The following is a 23,216-nucleotide window of genomic DNA, read 5'->3' on the forward strand; positions in this document are numbered from 1 at the left end:
GCACCATTTTTGTGTCAGAGTGTCTTTACACACATTCACACAGGAGAGTGTGCTACAGTGCTAATGAAGACTCTTGCAGGGCACAGTCACAGCAGGTTTGATGGCACACATAATTTAAAGTAGCGTGCTACCGGTGAAATAATGACTCCCTCTGGTTCGTTAAAAACCAAAAGGTGAGCAGTGGAGCCACATAAACAAAACGCGTTAATTGGCAGGGGTTAGTGTGGGCCCCGTGTGTGAGAGTTAATGCCGTTTGGAAGGATAACAGAGGATGAAGTTCACGGTCTGTGGGTGAAGTTCAAAGTCGGTGGGCGGAGTTCACAACATGCACTTCACTCTGGAGGTGCTCGATGGGTCACAGCGTGTTTCTAAAGCCACAAACGGCGTCTGATCTAGATATATGAGCTTTTTTCCTCCCCCTTTTGTTTCTCCTCTTTCTGGGGAAACAAATAAATAGAATGTATATTCATTTTGAAGAGCAGTCAGTGTATGCAGTGCAAGGTGCAACTGTCCAATTTATATTGTAAGCAGTGCAGAGAGAACTGATTATCAGCTAGTGCTTGGCGGTATGACCAAAAGTTCATATCTTAGTATCTTTCAAAATTTCGCATTATTATTTTTTTTCCTTGAGCGCGAGAGAGTTAGTGCCCAGCGAGAAAGAGAGGCACAGATGTGTGTGTGTGTGCTCGTATTGCTGCTATTATTACCAGAGTTACTTCTTCAGCTAAGCCCTTAGCGGAATATTCCGTTTTTCATATCTTGCGGTATACGAATAATTCATAGAAAAACTGGTATACGGCCCAGCAGAAATGGGAGATTTGAGTCTATTTACATACAGTGTCTGTGTAGTGCCTGCTCCACCGTGAGCCCACTGAAAACAAAGATGCTTTTGAGAAATACCATTTGAAATGGTCTGCTTGGTTCGGTATGGACTGGTTGCTATCATTGCTTTAAAATATCCTTCTCCTGAAGCAGAGGGAGAACATGCTGGAGGCTCACCCCCTTCCTCTCCACTGCTCTCCGCTGAGCAGAGCTAAAGCGGGGGAAAACTGCCAAGCTGCAAAGACTGTTCACCCCTGGCTCACCCTGTCAAACTGACAGGGTTCAGGAGGCAAAGCTTCATATTCTCCTCTATTGGCATCACTATGGGCAGAACACATTAGCATACCCTTGTGGTGGATTGGCCTTAGTTTGTTGGCTATTAACAAAGAGAGGCAGAAGGTAGCAACTGTGCAGCTCTTCTTTTGGACAGCGAACCCATCACCTTTGTGCCACAGAGATGTCCTGGTGTGATGGGTTGGATGGCAGGCAGAGACAGAGCAGATCGAAAGGGAAGACACTAGAGATGGCACAGAGTGAATATGCAGCATACTTCAGTCCATCTAGTCTTCCATCTTTGCCATTTCACAACAGGGGTCCCGCTCCAGCAATACCAAATCTGTTCCAAGAATCTTTGTCTCCTACCGCTGTGCACAATAGGGCCCTTTTCATCAAGCTGCTTCTGCAGCGACGGGGTGAACTTCCTCTTTCCTGTGCTGACAAGCCAGCAAAGTCCTGCTGCGAGCTTTTAGTCCACACAGTGGCGGCAAGAACACCGAGGAAAAAAAAAAATAGACACCAAGTTGTCTGGAACATCCAAGAAGTCCTTTAATAAAGTACTTTGGACAGAAACATAGTCAGTAAGTCTTTCGCTCTTGAGCCACATATATTTTCTGTGCCTCACAGCGATGAGGCCTCTCCGCAGATCAACAGGGATAATGTTCTGTTTGTTTCCAATGTTCCTCCTGCTAATGTAATAGTGTTCCAGGGCCTGAGGTGGAGGTGTTTATATTAGGGTCTCTGCCAGGTGAAGATTTTATTTCCCTTTGGATGAAAAACATATTGACAAGATATGTCACTTCTTCGACTTGTGCCGAGTTTGGAAAGTTGTGCCTTTTTTCATATTTGCCACTATTGAACAAATAGCTTTCAGAGTTAATGTCAGCTCATGTTCAGACACTGTTGTCAGATAGAGGCTCTCAACTGTCTGTGCGTGAAGCCACGCCGGGGCCTTGTGATGTTCTCTGTCTCAGTTTATACTGTAACCAGGTGCTGCTACTTTCATGTCTGACAGGTAAAAGCCAAATGTCATAAATCCAATTGCTCTTAGTCGACAATAAAAACAACTTGGACAAGCAGCGAGGGAGTAAACCGTGTTCATGTCTCTGTGTTCTCGACTCTGAATGACGACACCTGTGACAGCACTTACTCACTATTACTACAGAAGTGTTGTGTTGTTTAGAAGCTTGTTGACTGGATGCTAATTGGTCGGACTCTGGTTCAAGCAGATAAGACAATGGGAAGTCAAAGAGAAAAAAAAAGCATGACACTTGGTCCTGTTAGCGTAACTGTTAGCAAAGATGGCGGACACTGTTTACATTCTGGGAATGAGGTCCCGCCCCCCTACGAGTGGGTCTAAAAAGTGCAGAATTAGCGGTGCAGTTCTAAGCCTCGGACCAAGTTTCACTGGTGGATGAGAATGAAGATGTTTCTCAACTGAGGTTGGGAAGCGCAATTTTTCCAAAATACTATTCTAAATGCAAATCGGTGAAGTATTCCTTTAAGAACCAGCCTTCCAGATCCAGTAAAATCACGGAAATGCTACAAAGCACAACATAGTATTACCACTTACCTGAAACTAATGGGTAACAATGAAGCATTTTTAAATAGGAATTCCAAACAACACAAATAGCAAAGGTTGCAATTTAATGAATCTCTATTTTATGTGTTCTATGTAAATTAAACAAGTATTACATACATGTTGGAAATAATTCATATCCCCAACCTTGCATTGGAATATACTGTGTGTAAAGCAACACTGTACACTGTGAGAAACCACAGATTCAGCACAGTGACAAGTATATTCTGCAAATTAAAAATAAAGCTCTTTGCATTGTGTTTGTACTTAATTGTATGTCAAGTGGAGCTAAAGACACAATAAAGTTGAACGTAAATCTAATTTAGTCAACTGAATAAAACACACAGGGAGACAGCGACTCGGATGTAATTCTGTGTTCATCAGTCATGTGTGTGAGACGTGCTCTGCTTTCAGCGACAGTCACAGGAAAGTCCCGCGAGGGTTGTCTCATATGAATGGGCCTGAGACTGGCAGCTGTCACCCACAGCTGTCTGCTGATGTAAACCTCACACGTCATAAACGCGGGGATCCTTCCACCGCTTCCACCGCTACCCTCCAACACTACTGGAGACGAGACCACTCTGCATCCAACACACACACACACACACACACACAAATGTCTGCACTATGCTATTCATTTGGCTGCAGATGGAGACTGATGCTCTATAGATAACATCTATGTTCCCCTTTCTTGCTCTCCGTTGTCCCTCTCACATCCTCCCATATTCCCTCTAAAACAGCTCTGCCTACTGATGTAGACAATATAAAGAGATGAAAGAGTACATGATGGTGGTACTAGGGGTTGCTATGGAAACCCACTCTCCATCACCTCTCGTTCATATGAGACGGTTGGGCCAACAACAAGCAAATGAGGACAAGGAAATGATTATGTAATATCACATCAGTGTGAATACAGACCTTTGTATCCTTACCTATAATTCCCATAATCCCTCAATTCCACCGGGACTGGCCAAAATGCTAGTTTAAGAATAAGTGCTCTGTCTAAGTTTTTGTTTAGCAGCAGCTTTCAGGGATACACAAGTACTTTAGAGTGGATTGGTGTGTGTGTGTGTGTGTGCAAGAGAGATTGAGAGAGAGAGAGAGAGAGAGAGAGAGAGAGAGAGAGGGGAGTGTTTCAGCATCACCTTGAGTGCGTGTTCTCTTTACCCAGGCAAGTCACGTCCTCGCCCAGACACAAACAGAACTAAAAACTCAAGCATCAGCACGGGGCTGCCAGAGAGAAACATATAGAAGTAGGCAGCGAAAGAGAGATTGAGAAGAACGATAAAGATAGAAATGAGGGGACCAGCGAAAAGCTGAGCTGTGCAGTGGACAATGTTTCCTATTCCCAGTTTATTTGCCGTTCATTTACTCACCTGAGCCTAAAAGAATAAAATAACACGCTTAGGTTGCCGCTAGGATGTCGTGCCCCACAAATTCCAACTCATAGGTGATTCCCGGAACACCACAGTTGTACTTGTCTCGCAGGTGAGGCGAGGAGAGGAAAACATGAAATGTAGAGATAATAAAGGCAGAGATGGGGATGGGATGGTAGGTGGGGGGGGTAAGAATGAAAAGAAAAATGGGAGGAAAAACAATGGTGACAGAGGAAAGGAAAGCAAGTGGGTAAAATGGAGCGAGGCGGAGGACGGAGTGAAAGAGGAAGTCGTGACTTGTGCGGGGGATAAGACGCTTCGCCGCTAAATACATGCATGGATCCTGTTCGTCTTAGTCCTAAAAGCCATTGTCTTAATAATGAAGAGTTTTAATTTACACTAGAGATCGACAGATTCATCGTTTTCGCAAATTAATCTGCTCCCTCGGCATCGCGACACTGGTTCTGATCGTGCCCAAAGGATGCGCCGCCTCCTCCCATCATGTGGGGACGCAGATCACTCCTCTGTAGGGAGGCTCCACAGCCATGGCCTGACACGAATTATGGGTCAACTGCTATATTTACTAAGTTTAGGGCCATGTTTTGCCGCGTGTCAAAAGTATTGTCAAAAGAATTCCCAACATGTGCCACACGACTCTCTGTGTTTTAGGTTAAGAAATTGACCCCGGTTCTCTGAAACAAGAGTGAGGTAAGTGAGTATTCAATGAACCTCGCAGTTCTCATCACTTCTGCAAACACACGCGCAATCTACTGCGAACACTTTCCGTTGCTGCCGTCCTGTGATAATTGAGGCACTACTCATTACAGTAGGTCATCATGGAAACACACTTATATCATTTATAAAACAGTGTTCCATTCTTTTTAATCTTTTTAATATTAAACCATTATAATTATTGCACATTTTCTCTGAATCCCACGACATTTCATTGGCAGATTAACCGGCTCTTGGGTTTCAAACCGTGCTCCAAACAATCATTATTCTACTGGCCTTTAAAAATCCAATATGGATCGACCTCTCGAAAATATCAACGGTTACTTAAGCTAAGCAGCCAAACACACGGGTTTTTATGACAGAATGAAAAAGGCTCGCCGAGAAACGAGAAGCTTGTCATTGTCTCGCTCTTCTACAATTACAGGCATATTGAGATAAACCAGCTTAGCGGAGCGGCGTGGTTGTGGGTGACCACGTCTGATTCGGGCTTTTAATAACCTGCATCCAGAGAATGCGAGTCTGTTTTAAAGGCAATAACGTCTGTAATCCAGCAGCAATGGAGCAAAACATCCATGTCCTTAAAAGACAAATGGAGGAAGAGGTGGCAAGATGCTGAGGGGGGCGGACGTTTATTCTCTGCCCTGCAATAAAATAAAATGAAATATGAGTAAATGAATATGGCTCCTGGTTTTCTTGTTGCCTTTATTTCAACTTTATTTCAGACTAATGGATTAGAGGACGGCGGGACACCGGTCGCCCTACAACAAGTGCACCCCGTGTCTCGGCTCTTCATCAGGAATGCAGGATGTCGACTGTGATGGCGTTCGACAGTGGAGGGATTTCCCGTGTCTCTGCCGGTGTCAGCAGCCATTTCTCATTTAGCATTTCCCTCCAGCCTCACCCGCCCTCCCCTCTGCGGAATGGCACGCTGAAGTGTGATGGATACTCTGGATTAACTCTCACCCTGGAGGACGGCACTCTATGCTTTCCTCCTCATATGACAAACACGCACACATTCATCTCCACACGTAGCGGTGGTCAATTTTCCAAGGTAATATTCTCTCTCTCTGTCGCTGCATCACCCTGACAAACAACACCACCTCTAATAGCCACATAATACCACCCTCATGGTCAAGGGCACAGTGCATTGTCCTGTATGTGCTTCAGGGATTACTCATGTTGTGAGGACCTACATTAGTTCACACTTTCCCAGTATGGGGACAAAAAGCAAGACCCTATAAGGTAAATGATGAAGACATGATTTTAAGGTGAAGACACATATGGTTAAGGTCAGGGGAAGTCTCAAACGTAATGTCCTCTGTGTGTGGTCTCACTGTGAGGTCTAAAAGACGTACAAACCTATCTTTCTGAGGACATTTTGACCACATGTGCCTATGGTGTGTCCTCACTACGACATAAAAACAAGTTTGTGCATGTGTGAGTATTTCAGTGTGTGAATGAGCATGTAAGACTGAGGCTAGACTGTGCACGGACAGCTGTTTGAATGGGGATTTAAACGTGTGTGTGTGTGTGTGTGCTTATGATAGTCAAATGAAAGGCAATGAGGACGAGATGAGCTGCCCCCGCTGGCTTAAATGAACCCAGGGTCGAATGAAACGCACATTAAACTCCAAAACACTTCTCATATAGACCAATCAAAAAGACTGGCTGAAACTCTCGCCATCGAAGAGCGCTTCATGTCAGCGTCTCTCCGCTCACGCCTCCCGCTCTCTGACATAAACTGATGTCTTCCTCCTCACAGACCCCTGAGATTCGACACGGCACCGAGACCTTGGATTTTTCCACTCCTTTCCACTTGTTTTGTTTGCGTCCGTTTCAAACCTAAAGTGTTACAGAGAGCATCACATGCGGTGCAGCTCGGCTGGATTTTATGCTCAGAGTAAAACCTTAAAGGAGGGAGCGACCGTTTTCATTGGACGACGGCCAACGCTTGACTCCTCTCTGCCCCATCTGACCCTCTCCTTCGATTCCATGCAAGGACAGCAGTCCTCCGGGTGCATTTAGGCGCTCCTGTTTACAACAGTCTAGACTGTTTACGACCAATATTTCAAGTACTGTTTAGCAGTAACAGGACAGCGGCAAATTCTCCCGGGTTGTCTTGTGTGTTCACCAGTGCAGGTCAGACTAACATTAATCTGCATTTAATTAGATTAAAACGTCTCTTGAGGAAACAAGGAAGCAGTGATCTTTTGCCTCAAAAGGGGCCAAACAAAGGTTTCAGCCGGTGAGTAAACCTCACTGCACCTCCACAGACTTTCCTGGAATCATTCTTGAAGCATAATTATCACTTCATAGCATCATAGGACAAGGAACGACCAAAGGCAGTGAGTTCTTTGGTGGAGTAAGCAAAGTTTAAGAGAAAATGTGGATCGCTGTTGGAGTTGGAAACACAGAAGAACAGACGTCCTGGGAATACAATAATTATGGAAACCTCTTTGCATTTCCTACAAAACACCGGGAGGTGTTCTGCGTTCATTTCTCTCACTGATATCACAGCTTTTCATCACTATCTGTGTAAAATCATTCCAGAGGAGAGGAGTTCAGAGGGGGGTAGCCAAAATTTCACCACTGCTTTTCCCATAATTACTTGTTTATTCTTTGTGTGCAGTGCTAAGTTCTATTTTTCTATTTCCAACAAAAGAAGAGGCAACTAAGGAGGAAACAGAGGCTGGTGGTGAGGCAGATCAGGATTCAGTTCTAATCTCAGGTGATTGAGGGAGGGAGTGAGTGGAAGAGTTCACATCTGGACTGAGTTTTTGGACTACTATTAGACATGACATCATACGGCTACATTGCACTGGGAAATACTTGCCAATTTCAGGTTGAAGTCAAATTTACTCTTGCTGTTAAGTAGATCCATTTGTATTCACATGACACTGAATCAACATAGAAATATCGAAAACAATATCAATGCTACACTTTTCTATTTTCCCTGGACAGTCAGCACAGCACCACACTTCAGTATCGTTTTACTTCTATAATAATATTAGTGCTGTATCCAGGTTGTGAGGCACAGATCCAGCATGGCACCAAAATGTGGGATTTAAAAGGATTCAAAAATTGATTTGGAAGATGACAAATTAGGAATGAGAAAGTGCTTTACATATATATATATATATATGTAAAGCACTTTCTTTATGTATGTTTATGTATGTATATAAATTAGGGATGCACGATATATGGGCATTAATATTGGTATCGTCATTTTTTAACATATCGGCATCGGTCCAATGAGTAAAACTGCGCCGATTTACTCTGTCATATGCCTGTTTGGGCATATGACAGTGCCAGTGACGCAAGCGCAACACAAGTGTGTGTGTGTGTGTGTGTGTGTTGAGGAGAGAGAATGTCAGCGGTGTGGGCGTTTATTCAGGGTGTCAATAGAAGATACGCGAAAAGCATTATGCAACACTTGCAAAGTCGAGGTAATGCGAGGGGGGTTCCGCGTCAAGTCATTCAATACCACAAATTTGATTATGTCATTTGAAAAACCGCCACCCTGAAGTACACAAACAACGGCAGGAAGCTAACGCTAGTAACATTAGGCAGCAGACAAAAAGAAAGCAGCGCAGCTGGGACTCGACCAAAGGAAGACAGTGGCCAGGGCTATAACGATCAAGGTAATGGAAATGATTGCTCTTGACGACCAGCCGAGGGTTCCGACGGTTGATAGCGCATATTGAACCCCGCAGCAACCTGCCAAGTCGGCGCTACTTTTCCGATGTTTTGCAAATATCTGGTTGCCATGAATACTGGCAAGTTTGATAAAGTATTTTAACATGTTTTTTTATTATGGCAGCTCTTAGTAGAGCTTGTCAGGTATTGTTTCTCATATCTGTTGTGTAGTTTTATTGTTAAGGGAAGTGGCACGGTTGTTGTTGCCGGGAGGAAGGGTTGTTGACTTTATTTACGTACCCAGTATAGACGCCCTTATCTCGGTTACAGTAACTTTGGCAGGGTATTATTTTTATTTATGTTCATGTTTGTAATTTATGATCCAAACTTTCTCACAGGAGTTTAGTGAGTTGAGGGAGTTAAACTGTACTGTAATTTAGTTACACACTTGCTACAAGTGGTAAAGGTTTCTAAAAACCTTTACTTGTAGTTGGTTACTTGTGTCTTATGTGACCTTGTTATTTGGAGGTAAAACATGTTTTGAAAATAAAGGAAGACATTCAAAAATTCAGCTTGCGTGATTTTCATTCTGTACAAACGTTTATCATCTCAGAAACTTTTTTTTAAAAACATATATCGAGTTATCGGCCATAGCAGCAATATTAATATCGGATATCGGTATCGGCGGAAATAGTCATATCGGTGCATCCCTAATTTAAATATATATATATGATACAGTATATTCCGAAGAGGAAGAAGGGAGAAAAACATACCAATATATGGTCTCCAAAAAAGAAAACGCCCTCTTGAGTTTGAGGTTCCCGAACAGGAAATGTGCCAGTGCTGAGAACAGTTAGGTCCAGTTACTTCCAAAGAACATTTGATTAACTTTCACTAATTGCCAGTTCATACACTTTTCTCCTCACACGTATCCTCGCGCGTCTCCAATTATCCCATTTAATTGTCTCCAACTTATCTCGCCCACTTATCCCGCCACCTGCTGCAGATCTCAGCTGGCCCAGAGGGGCGCTCGCACCTGAAGCTGCCAACAACGTCAGGTGCCAAAAAAAACAACAACAACAAAATAACTGAAACAGACTAACTAGGTTACTAGCAGCTAACCAGTCGCTGCACCACTGCGTGAGCAATAACTGTGTGGTTTAGTGTTGTTATTACCACTGTGACGAGACCCTAAGAACACAGCAACAGTTGGACGGTGTCTCAGCCTCAAAAGGCTTTTGGCTGCGTTTCTAATTGGCTTATTTAATATCAGATAACATCCACTCTGTCCAAGACGCATACAGTGTGAAGCACAAGTGAGGGAATACAACGTTTCCACTCGTAGACAACACTTATCTCATGCTGCCTCTCGGGGGGAATTGTTTAGAGCAGAGACATGATAATAGAATAGCTTTTGGTGGTGCGGTGAAGAATTATTATTTTTGAAGTTTAATTCTAGGTTTTATAGCTTTTATGTGATTAAGAAGAAGATACGGCTTTATTTTCCCATTTAGCTCTCTTCCCATTTTAGACAACAGACGTATGAAACCATTCAGTCACTACTCTTTAAACCTTATAAAACACGGGCATCCGTGAGGATGAGGCTACAAAGAGTTTGAGAGCAATAGAAGGTGCCAGACAGTCTGGATCCATCCATGTGTGTGGAGTGGACCCTGCTGGAGTGAGACGGCACACGTGGATGTGGTGTAAACACGTGTCTATGTGCTATTGTGACATTTTTTTAGTCTTGTTGCTTTGTACGGGAATGTGTAGAAGACCATTACTGTCCTCATGTATTATGTCCCTGTCTGATGTGTCTCCTGAGGCTCAGACTGAATCGTCTTTTCTCTTTCTTTCTTTTTTATATCTCTCACTGCAAAAAAAAAAAATGCACCAATACAACTTCATGTTCATGAAGTGATGCTGGCGGTGACCTGACTCTATAATTCTGACTCTATGGAAATATATGCGAGAATACAGAGTGATTGTAAAATATCACCTGGGGTTCCTTATACATAGTTTTCTTTTTTAATTTACAGTAAAAAAAGTTTTCCCTCAAATTAATTAGGAAAAATGTATAATGTTCCTGTACAAACAGCTAAACTGTAAAATACAACTTTATTCTGAAATAAATTGTTGCAATAATTATGTTTTCTTTAATAACGGTACAAAAAACCTGCAGCTGTGGTTGCAAGAATTTCTACTCTTGCCATGTTTCACTGCTAGAACTACTAAGAGTGGTGTTAAATTGTACATTTTATCGTAAAAGTATATGTTTATACTATTCTCTTTGTTGACCAGGCTCTTCAATGCTGTGCTGAGTAATCGCACTTCACAACACTCTTTTTAAAATTAGTGCTTAAATTTGCCGTGAAAATTATACACAGCATATGGACGTCCTTGGGCTGTGTGTTTATAGGTCACATATTCAGGTTTTTCCATTTTCTTAATCAATAATTGTGCAGAAGTCGAACAATTAGACAGCCAAGTGAACTTTGAACTGTGACTCCAAATTTCACAAATTCACAAACGATTTTAAACATTTCGAGTACTCAGTCATGTTCATACGGTTGGTGCAAATGAATAAAAAATGTTGTGTAGGTTGTGCTGAAAAAAGGATAAAAGACACTCTGTACTGCAGATTCTTCTGTATAAATTGTAGATTTAAACATAGTCATGGAAAAAAGCAGCCGAAATGCTGTGTGTTCTAAGACTTAAGACTAAATTCAATATTTTTATATATAATTATTAGTCTAGTTCAAAATTAAACATGCTTTTGGCAATATAACAGATAACACTGTGAACATTTCATTCACAGAAAATCTCAATGGTGTTGTTTCTTTTGATCATCACTTATTCAGACTTCACCTCGTCCTTGCGCACGTCCTTCATGTGTGACATTCCATGTGTGAGTGTGTGAGTGTGGAGGCCGATGTGGAATTCGACAGCAGGAAGTCAGGATGAGGAGGAGGGCCAGGACTCGGCCCTCACTACCTGGCCGTTAAGATTCCTTGGCAACAGAAAACAGAGAGCACCTGCATGAGGCCGCCGGTCGGTTTGAAATATGGAACAAACGATTTGATATTCTGCTTTAACTTTGGCTGTGAAGTAGACGGAGAACAGGCCAAAACTTTACCCCCCACTGGAATTGTGCTACAGTGGAGCAGCCTTGGAAGTTAATGATGCAAAAAACTCTTTATCTTGAAAAATGGATGTGCTTGAACATATTTGCTCACTGTGGCAGGACGTTTATCGTGCCTCCGAGAAAAATGATAAACAATGGCTTCTCTTGGCATGGCTTATGACTGTGGGGATTAAAAGAATCAGATACGTGCCACAGAGCCATTAAGTGAAATATCTCGCCTCTCTGTACAGCAGCAGCAACAGCAGAGGAAAAACAATGAAAGCCCATCTCTCTTTTCCTTATTGCACAGTCGAGGCTGTGAGTTTTCAAAAAGCTCCGATGCATCAGAGGCAGAGAACTCCTATAGCACAACACTCATTACACAAGGAACGGATCTCCATGATATCAATGAGGGTTATACAACGCACGACATAACAGCTTGCACTATTGTTGTTGTCAACACTAACCCCGCTGCACAAAAACGCTGCCGTTTTCTCTCGATATCTCGACGTGTGTTTGTCAGAAGAAAGGGCCGCACCATAAATCTCCCGGGGACGGAGAGAGCACTCGAGAAGCAGAGAGCAAGAGGAAAGAGAATTAAGTAAGTGAGGCAGACGAGTGTGAATGACGGGGGCGAGCTCATGGAAAGCACCGAGGCTTGACGTCGTCTTTATTGCTTCTTCATAGTGCCATTATTGTCAGATATAAGTAATTGGTGCTCGCTGATGAGGTTGTGATCAATTGGGAGCTCATCGCGAATGACACGCAGTTTGACACATTGATTCATCGTATGGAAATAAGCTCTGGTGATAGAAATAGTGGATTATTTCCAGATGTTATTATATATATATATATGTACGGGAGTCACGGCAGTTTCTTGCTGTTTCATGATGACTCCGTCCATGTTGAGGAGGTACTATAGTAATAGAAAACCACACCAAACCGTGTAGAGTCGAGCTGTGCCATGCCGTGGCGAGGCGTGCTGGTACTCAAGTCGTCGTATGCATCTTTTGCAGGGATGTGAGGTACCAGTGAGGTTCGCCACTCTTGCCAACAACTCCTCTTCCTCCTCAGGTTTAATGAAACCGCAGTGAAAACAAAAAAACCTCCTTATCTCCAGTTAATTAAACAGGTGTTTGTTTTTTGTTTGTTTTTTTTACGTCTGCTTTCAGAAAAATGAGGAGCACACATTCAGTCGTGGCACATCACAACCTCTGTCTCTCCCTCCTTCCTTCCTTCCTTCCCTCACCTGACCTTTCTCCAGTCTGGCAAATGTTCATGACAAATTCTGCCATCAAAATGCTACTTTTTAAACCTCTTTGCTAGTTTTCATTCAGCCACTCTTTGCTCTTTTCACTGCCAATGAATAATGCACTGCCAGTAACCCTGCACTACTCTAATGATGTATGAACTGCAACAGGTCACCCTCCTGGTGCAACTCCACCGACAATGTCACTCCATTAATTATTATTGGACGAACTGGACGCATAATTAATCAGGTTTACGGAGTCAAAAAAACAGTCAACAGTAAGCACAGAAGAAGAAGGAATGAAACCTTTACAGTAGCATGTGTTAAAATATACAGCCATATGCAGAGTTGTTGTGCGCTGCTGTATTCACACATCATCGTTACAGTATAAACCTTCAGTTTACGAATCTGGACCTTAAAAGCAAACATTATTGTGCAAAGGACACAGGAAATGGCAGACATTAAACAACTAAACCATGGATTATATGAATCGATAACGGGGCTTTCAAATAGACATCAGAATGAATCGGAAAATCGATGTTTTGAAACCAGCCCTGGCCCGAAAATCTAAGCCCTGTGTCTGCTGGATGCTGCTTGCTAAACAACTTTTTTTTATAGTGATAAATCAATAGTTCAAAATTGTGTTTACAACCTGTTCCTCTGGCCCCACACGGCTAAAAACAAGACACAAGCACACTGTCAGGTATTTGTGCAGCTATTCGTCTACGTACAGTTCAAATTCAAATCTTAGCCCTAAACTTCCACTTCCTCAGAAATGAAGTTTTGGTCTCCATGAGGACTACTGGCCCTGACAGGGTCCTAAATACACAAACACACACACACACACACATACATACAAACAACAAGATAAATCACTGCCCACTGCAAGGTCCAGGGTTCACTGCCCAACATCAGATCAGGCCCAGGATACACATGTAATCCCCAGTATCTTTCTTCGCCATCATCGCTGAATGAGGGTTCCACACACACACACACACGCTGTCTCTCTCTCTCTCTCTGCAAATCTCTGCACAGACGACCGGGAGACGTCGTGGAAGGTGGAGGACACGCCTGAGCTGATGATGTGTTTCCCACAGAGGAAAAAGAAATAAATGTGCTTTAACAGTCCATAGTCTGGTGATTGAGCTTGTTATCCACGCGATATCTTCTCCTCATAAACGTCGAATACGATTTGTCCGCGTGCGAGCACACACACACACACACAAACACACACACACATTTCAACTGTGACATTTAGGTCTATAACACTAATTGCTCGCTCTGGATTCAAAACTCAAGACGGGTGTAGTTTCAACATTGTGTAACATAATGGCGGCACACTTGTAACCGCCACAGCTCTGCATGCCAGCGAGTAGAAAACACGAATTATCGACCTCGGAGCGCATCACTCACTTTACCGTGTTCGTGTCGCTAATTATCAGTGATGAAGGTGCTGATGAGTAAATAATAAAAGTGTATTCCAAAGACACCACTTGACAGCTACACACACACACACACATACAGTTATATACTCATTTGCTTTGCTGACTCCTACAACTGTCAACAACCAGCACAAAGACAGTATGAGTGAACACAGCTATTGCTACCGATTGCTAATATTGACCATAATGGGATATTTAGATGGAGCGAATAGCTTCGGCGGCTTATTATAATAAACCTCATGCTGTGAAGTGAGATGTGTTTTCTTTTTACAAACACATTTATTTTCGACGACACACAAAAATCACTTAGAAAGGTCACTCTTATGAGGCCAGAACAAGTGTTTCCGTAATGGATTCAAATAATTGTTTGACACTCTCAGAATTAAAGAATTGATTCCCACGTCTAATGGCCGTGCATATAATGAAGCCAGTGGCAGCAGCAGGTGGCTTTGCTTGGTTTTTTGATTAGGTGAAATCAGCTGCTGGGGTTAGATTTCTATTTACCATATAAACACAAGACTGAGAATCGATTGCACACTTAACTTTCATCAAGAAAATAATGGCTAGTGCTTCATGGGTCTGCTCCCACTGTCTTATAGGCTTATGTTACCCCTCGACTACAAGACTCCGCACAACACAATCCAGACTCTTTGGTGGAATGACCTACCGAGCGCTACCAGAACAGTCTGTCCCAGCTCTTCCAAGAGCATCTTCTGTCCAAACACTTACTCTGCACCACCATCTCCTTGTGCACTTGGATCCACCTCTGCCCACTCACCCTCTGTCTGTCCACTCTGGAGTTCTTTCCAAGACTCCCTCTATGTCGCTTATGCTTTGGATAAAAAGTGTCTGCTTAATGTTTAAATGTTAAATCGAGAAATAGTTCACAAAGTGTTCTTTTATTTGTCAAATTATTTCCTTCACGAAGCAACTGATCAACCGTTAAAATCCTTCAAATGCCAGAATATTTAGTCCACAAAAGTCACATTCATGTCTGCGGCTGCTCTGTGTGGTCTTCTACACAACATCTGGATCACGGAGGTTACACTGGAATAAACAAACCAGTGCTGAGCGTGTAAACAGATGAGCGCCTACCTTTCGACGGCTCTGTGCGCTTGGGCAGATCCAGTGTGTCGTAGTTTTTGTCATTCTCACAATTTTTTCTGCCTGAGTAAGAGAGAGAGGAGGGAAGACCATGTCAGTGTCATATTAAGATACACATGACTATAACATACTGCAGATACCAGGATGACACCAATATGGGTTTGGAAGGCTCGTGTTTTTGGATCATAGCTTATTTTGTGACTCAAAATGCTTATAAAGCAAATTACAAATAGGTTCTAGCTACTTAGGGTGCAACAGACCTCAATTGGGATTGTACAAAGTGACAAAATCTGTCTAATCCAAGATCATAATCCCTTCCACACCCACTGAGAATAAAGCACAGACAGCGAGAATGGTACGTACAAACACAGACGTAAAACACTGTCACCTGCTGTGGATTTTTAACACTCGTGTGTTCACATAATAACGTATATGCTCCAGGAACACACACACACACACACACAGGAATAGCACAGTAGCTGAGTGTAAAAAGCTAAAGGTCATCTCACATGAGCATGTGGTCAGTGACTGAGTGAGTCTGAAGTGGAGGTAAGACGTTCTAATGTGAAAAATATGCTCTAACACGTTACGTTCTTTTAAGTACGTGGAGAACGATAACAGTCAGTTTGTGTTGTCCTCCTATGATGAAGTGATATATAAAAGATCAGTGTTGAGTGCAGATGCAAAACAGAAGCTGGTGGGGTTTACCTTTAAAAAACATTATGAAAAATATGATTTAAATAGCCCTCGCAATTCATTCTAATGATTCAGTTACACTGAAAACAACTGATTTACAAGCCACTAATTACTCGTTTGTGTGTGTGTGAGTTGCGTGTAAAATGATGCCACGGCAGTTTCATGCAACTGTGCAGCGGTGACTCCGCCCACGTTGAGTATAGGTGCTTTTTTTTTGTGGGGGAGAGGCCACCTGAACCTGCCGTGTCGTGCCATGTCGTGCCGAGGCGGAAAAGGGCCATAAGTTAACCGACTTCAACCTCTGACTTCAATTATTTCAATCAGCTTTTGCCAAGAATGTGAATAAGTCCACACTCACACACTCACACAGTAGCAGGGCCTACAGCAGAGCTTGACATTAACACTAAACTCCATCTCAGAGGTTGGAGAAAGTCAGTGGCACCTTTTCCAAATCAGTTTGTTTTTATCTTGAGTCTTAAAGTCTCAGCTCAGTCACACACACACACACACACACATTCAGACAGAATATGTGTTTCAGATTATAGATAATTGGTCAAGCTCTACTTACACCCTGGCAAAATGGAACAGACTTACCTGTTTCACCAACCACTCACTTTACTGCTAATCTACTGTATTTTAAAAGACCTTGGAAGAACTAATACATGGGATGCTATGGTGCAGTGATTGGGGATGGCGAGGGAATGAATGCATGTAAAATGAGTGAAATCCCCAGATTCTCTAAAGTCCTTGCAAGTTTCTCCGTTTTTTTTTGAAGGACACCCAAACCTACTTCTACCTATTCTACAAGGAGGAGGAGGAGGAGGAGCATGAGGAGAGCTGAAGGGAGAAGGGTTGAAGGGGGTACACTCACCTTGATTAAACCATTCCTCTATAGTTAGCCAAGGAAGCAGCAGCAATGCCAAAAAAAAACAAACAAAAAAACACAAAGCGGGGGAAAGAGAGAAAAGGCATGGTGAAAAAAATGTGCGCGTAAAGAAGCTGTGCAATACACATGAACCGTTTTCTACAAAAGAGGATCATCAAGAGGGTGAAAACGATAAGTGTAGATACGAGCAGAGCAGAAAAGAAAAAGTAGGTATTTTCTTATGAAAAGTGCAAAGAGCTGACATTAGTTGGGATGTTTTTTTTATAGAGAATGAAAAAAAGAATCAGAAAAGATGACGAAACAGACGAATAAAAAGAAAGCTGTAAGAGAAAGTCTAGAAAAGACAAAAATGACTTTCCACTGTCAGATATTAGGGCAGCACAGGTTTGACTTAACAGTGAAACATACAGTATATACACAGAAACCACAAAAACGGCCAGCATTTGCATTCGTGCTTCGTTAAACCTGCTGACGGCGAGCGTAAACAGCCACGAGTCAAACAGTTTATTAGCCGAAACAAAGCATGGGCTGCCGAGCGCGTGTTGATCATAATGTTATGCTTTATAGGGAAAGTGACATTAAACTAAAGAGCAGGACAAACATGGCCTACTTAGGGTGACAAATTACCCGAGCCCGTTGCCGACAGTGTTGTTAAACAGCCTGCCTCCACGCGCGCTCTTTTATGGCTGCATTTAATGTTTCTCTACCTGAGCCTCTTTCCTCAAACAACAGCTTCAGGGTGCAGCAGCAGCAGCAGCAGCCGCCGCCGCAGCAGCAGCAGCAGCAGCAGCAGCAGCAGCAGCACATCTCGTGTTTTGCTGCGTGCGTGGAAGTATCCGAGCGGTTAATGGGCTTCTTTAATAAATCCGCATACGTTTAAGCGTCCGCGTCGTCCCTGGCCCCGTGAATCTGAAGGATCCTCCGGTGAGACGCTACAGGTCAGAGGTCAGTGGCTGGTAGTCACACCTCATTGGCGGACCGATTAATGGCGGCCATTATTGTTTTACAGCCGCGAGATAACGGCCGTCGTTTAGCCTAACAGACGAGGAGGACGCCGATTCAGACGCACGTACACAGAACATCTGTCGGCGACGACAAAAACCTCCCGACGCAGCAGACGTCGATGATGTCAGTGAATGGACATACTGAAGGCGAGAGGTTACAGTCGCAGAATAAAGCGCCTTCTTTTCCTCTCTGTGATGTCTGCACGCACATCTTTACGTTTCCTGACACAGTGGGAGCTCGCACCAGAGTGAAATCTTAATTAAGTGTATTATTATTGTGAATTATCCTCTCGTTCTAATGTTTCTATGGCTTTTCGTAGTCATATGTTACCCGAAGTAACATTGTGCAGTTGATGACTCAATGCAATCAGTGTAATTATGTAGAAACTGAACAAGTGAGACCTTTAAAAATTCAGTCAACTATTGGTTTTCATCTATGTGGTTTAACCCTCTTATGGCATGTCTCTGATTGGTGGTGATCTGGTTTTCCTCGTTCTCACCTTTGGCCTTCTTCCCTCCGAAGCAGCCGGCGTCGTCCTTCTTCTTCCTCTGTGGCCCTGCTGAGCCAGGGGCCTGTGGTGCTGAAGGGTCCTGGAACATTTCCGCTCCGGGCACCTCCTTGTGGACGTGGTACGACAGATTCCTCATGATGCAAACACAGTTCTCCACCGACTGGAACAAAAGAGAAGACGGCATCAGGGCGTAAACGTCATCTGTGGATGACATTTGTATTGAATTCTCTCTGTTTTAAGTCAGACCTTATTGTCCATGTCCTTCTTCCCCACAGCTGACTGGAGAGCGTGCAGCAGGGCGTCCACCAATCCCTCGCACTCCCTCAGTCTGCGCCGGGCCTCTGCTCCGTCCGAGCTCACGTTTCTACAGGAAAAGACGATACGAGTGAGCATGGGGGGCATCGACCGCTTATGTTCATTTACAGATGGCAAAAACCAGTATTATTAATTAAATGAAACACAAGAAAATTGGTCTTTCTACAGTTGCTGCTCATGTGACTATGACTCTCACTGATACAGCAATTCAAAAGCAAATCAGCCAATATAATAATGATTATTGTGACACATTTCACATTATTAAAGAATGATTTGTAAGCACTTAATATTGTTTTTAATTTATGACCACTCAAAGTTTTTGCCATTCAGCCGGCAGGAGCAACGCAGGGTTGAGTTGCATGAAGATTAGCAGAGCTGGGAATTGAACCCACGACCTTCGAATTGAACGACGACTCGTTGTACCACTGAGCAACGGTCGCCACAAAACATTAGATGTATTTTTCCAATTTGCAGAATGAGACCAGAGAACCAGAAAGTTGTTGAATAACCACCAGAGGGCGAAAACCCTGGATGGAAAATAACGGTTTGAATGGAAGTCTATGGGAAAGTGAGCCGATTCCTCACTTGATAACATCACGCACGGCACAAATGAGTGGACACCTGTCAATCGCGTGATTTTCCCGGTTCAGCATGTGACCCACGGCTTGATCTTGAGAAAAACAATGTGTCTAAATGTCATTTTTTTTTGTTGCTATGGAGGGAAATGCCATCCGTGTTACATCAGCTAGCACCCAGAGCTGCAGAGCTGCTGCAGTCTCAGTGCGGCTGTACGACAGACTGTGAAAGGCAGGGCTTTAAAGAGGGTTAAGGGATAGCTGTGCCTCCCTGCTCCTCACCAGGGACTTCATTTATGAGGCTTCCAACCCACATAATCCCATTAGCCGACCCCCAGTTAGCCCTGTAGAAGAGTGGCAGCCTTGTGGAGAGGAAGCAGTGCTTTATATGGCTGCGTGGACTGAGACAACCAGTCATCTTCTTGCCCAGGGTGCGAGCGGTGACCCACAACTCACGCTAATTAAAACTCATCTCTGACAAAGAGCGGGCAGACGGCACCGGACATCTGGACCCACTCATAAACCAAAAGCACCTTCCCCTCTAAACCGGTCCAGAGGAGCGCCCGCCTTGGGTTTATTTGACAGGAGAGAGTTCAGGGGCAGACACACACAAAAAGAGTTTTACTGTCAGCTGTGTCTTTTTCAGGGAGCAGTTGTCTTAGCGGTGGGTTTATGGACGAGCAGACCTCCTGGAAGACTCTGTTGTCCATGCACTGGTTATCTGACAATGTGATACTCATTCTTCTTGGTAATGTTGTTGTCGTAATACGTAATAAGCAGTGTGCACTCTGAGGTATTAGGTAATGAGGTCGTGAAGATAAGCCAAAATGAATGTGCAAATTAGGGAAATGGGATGATTCAAAGCAGGACGTGGTGCAGAATTGATTATGTTTCGTCAGTACTGTGATTCTGGGAATTGATGCACTGAATGAAGTGTGGTGATCTGCCCCCTTCAGCTTGTCCACATTGGGTATTTTCTGGTTGACCCATTAAATCACAGACCAAAACAACTTAAACTGGTGGCTGGTTGTTAGAATTTCAAGCACCGCGTCTTCTCGCTGCAAGGCGAGAGTGCTAACCACTACACCACCGTGTGGCCCCACTTGAGTGAGGTTCAAGTATTAAATACTGAGACTTTCCAGACATGTTCTGCACAGCGTCAAAACGCTATTTTGATGTGGGAAAAACAACAACACGATACCAAAATATAATGAAACAGCAGCTCTAAGAGAAACAAGGGCAATCTCTTTTCCGTGGCAAACAAGTGCAGAAGCATCTCCTTGAAATCTTCTTACTTTTTATAAGCTTAAACAACAAGATTTCATTATTATCCAGGAAATACTTTGTGAAACCTAAATGTTTTAAGACGATTTTGACTGTGACAGAACAAAAACACATTTTTACTAGTACTGTCTCATTATTTCTGGCCTAGCATTTCATCATTAAAGGCAGAGAGACTGAGTGGGCGCGCATTCAGAGGACTGTCTGTATCTGCACGGACGCTGACGGGGGCCGTCGCCGGGATCTGGACGACGTGCGCCTGCTTTATCAGATTGAGTGTGGGTGTGAAGGTCACGCAGAGTCGCGTGGCCATCACAGGACAATAGAGCAGCTGGGGGGAATAGACTGGAGCGGGACTGAGTGACGGAGACTGATGGAGACGGATGGGAGACGCGGCTGACCTCTGCTGTCACCGAGCAAGGTCAACGGCGACACTGAAAAGACCATATATCCTCGGCTGTGAGGATTACACAGTAATCAAATGTCACATCTATGCACTATGTTTGGTCTTTGGACATGAGTTTATTTATGTGGACATCTTAATATGTGATTCTGAAGCATTAGGTGCACCTGAATTACAGTGCGCTTAACAAATAAAGAGCTTAATGGGTTCCATTGTCTGTTAAGGAAAGGTTATTTAAATAACAAATGACAGAATTTGGTTTTTCTTGTATTGCTATCGTATTACGGAAACACGTGTGCAAACCTGCCCCCCCCCCAGGGTAAACACTGCAAATAAGGCAGCATCTATCGACCATTCTAATAAAACTACCCTGCACTTGATTGAGGTGTACGCTGTGTCTCTGTTGGCGCAAGTAAACAGATTCTCCCTGGCATCAGCGCGTTCTCCCCAGCTCGCAGACCCTGCGTCTAGGCAACAGCGGGGCTTGGTTACAGTTGCCATGGCGATGGACTCTCATAAGCAGCAGTGCCTGCATCAGGGGGTCAAGGGAATGAGAACGACATGGAGACTCTGTGAGGTGTGACAGCAGTGGGATAAAGTGTGCGGCAGCAGAGGTGAGGGTGGATAGTGAATAGATGAGAAAAAGTCACAAAGAATGTTGATGTTTGACTTTCCAGCGCTACAGTACATCAGAGCATATTCATTAACGACGCTTTTCAACTCAGCAGGAAATGTTCCGAGGCGACAAGCACGTTCCCTTCCACACTTTTCTCTTTTTACGGTCACAGAAGCCGAGCTGGAACTGATCTAATGCAACGAAGGGACGCGTGAAACTTTCTGTCTGAGCTCCATTTGAATGTTGCATTGATTTGGGTTTCAACCATCATCCACTGCAGGAGATGTTCTTCCCTGGATTACAGTCGGGAGGGGGGGGGGCTTTGCACAGACCCCGGGAGGAGACAACGAGATGATTACCCACATTCACACTCCCTGACTTACACCTACTGCAACACCCGAGTCATTCGGAGCTGAAAGCAAAATGACAGATTGAGTGAGGGAAGTAGACGAGAGGAGATAAGCAGAGAAGGAAAAACTACTTGGAAGTTAATAACAGGAATTCAACATTGTTGCACTCAAGTTGTCATCCTGGGCTGGAGACAGCTTGTCTTTTTACTTTCTTTTTTTTAAATGAGGATGTTTTCTGATTCACTTGATTTTTTTTACCTGACACCTAAATTACTTTCAAATTGACTGAATACAGTGTAAAGCTTACACTAAGAAGTGTTTATAGTAATGGTTAACCGACCGATGTTCTTGAATTCATCAATTGATGAAATATCTCCTCTGAGTTCTCGTTTTTTTTCTCATGTACAACAAAAAGAAGCACGTCCTCAGAATTAAGAAGCTAAACGTAGGTAATACTCGCTATTTTTGCTTCAATTTCTGATAAAATCTTTTCTTTTAACAGAGCAGAACATGTCAGGGTTGGGTTTTTCTTTTGTATTTTGACTGCTCACACAGAAATGAATGTGTATTATGCATAGAGGAGTGGATGCAATGCATCTATTTGTGGTGTAGAGCTTAAAGCTCTCTGAAGGGTCACACAGTGAAGTACATTATATCCATTAATAGTAATAAAGGTTAAATCACAGCTGTTGCAAAGTGCTCTAATTTTCTAGGGACATGGACTTGGTTTTTTGTGCATGTTCAAAGTTTGGATTTGATGCATATTTTCTGTGGTTTGTAATAGTTCAGTTTAAGGCTTCATGATAATCGCGATTTTCTCGATTCACAACTACACGTGATCATCAATGTGTTACTGGATCATCAGTGGATCTGAGATACTGAGAAGTTGGGATTGACATAAAGTCGACGTAAAAAGTCACTTCTTTCCAAGAAAATAAAAGCCCTACACTGCTCTTTACTGTGTTTCTGTCAAGTCTTATGAGTAAACGAGCCCTAGTTCAGTTACTCATTACTCCTGTTCCCTGATAACTGCGGCTCACACAGGGGGTAAAAGTTTTCCTCATCCAAGTTGACGTCTGCGGAGGACGACAATACTAAAATACAATTTCTTTTCTTCAGCCACAACAAGCTTGAGACTGAATTCATTTGTGTGATTATTTAATTGTAGCTTAGTGTGAAGCTAATGCTGCTCATTGGCCCCAGGGTGGAATTGTCTAAAAGTTACACAGCTCATATTA

The 23,216-nt window shown here is 43.3% G+C and overlaps 1 protein-coding gene across 12 annotated transcripts in view; it reads right to left on the minus strand.

Moving 5' to 3' along the window:
- arvcfb (ARVCF delta catenin family member b) overlaps positions 1-23,216 on the minus strand; it is a 154,163-nt gene that overhangs the window by 21,087 nt on the left and 109,860 nt on the right. For 10 of the 12 annotated variants that reach the window (XM_044025414.1, XM_044025408.1, XM_044025402.1 and 7 more), the window contains 4 exons: positions 18,685-18,802; positions 18,427-18,598; positions 16,908-16,925; positions 15,332-15,403 (listed from right to left, as the gene is read on the minus strand). In XM_044025414.1, the coding sequence (XP_043881349.1) occupies positions 15,332-15,403; positions 16,908-16,925; positions 18,427-18,598; positions 18,685-18,802 (380 nt within the window). The remainder of the gene's footprint in view (positions 1-15,331; positions 15,404-16,907; positions 16,926-18,426; positions 18,599-18,684; positions 18,803-23,216) is intronic. The other 2 variants (XM_044025403.1, XM_044025405.1) reach the window with 1 other exon arrangement.

This window comes from Solea senegalensis, linkage group LG5, assembly GCF_019176455.1.
Source record: "Solea senegalensis isolate Sse05_10M linkage group LG5, IFAPA_SoseM_1, whole genome shotgun sequence".
NCBI classification, from domain to species: Eukaryota; Metazoa; Chordata; class Actinopteri; order Pleuronectiformes; family Soleidae; genus Solea; species Solea senegalensis.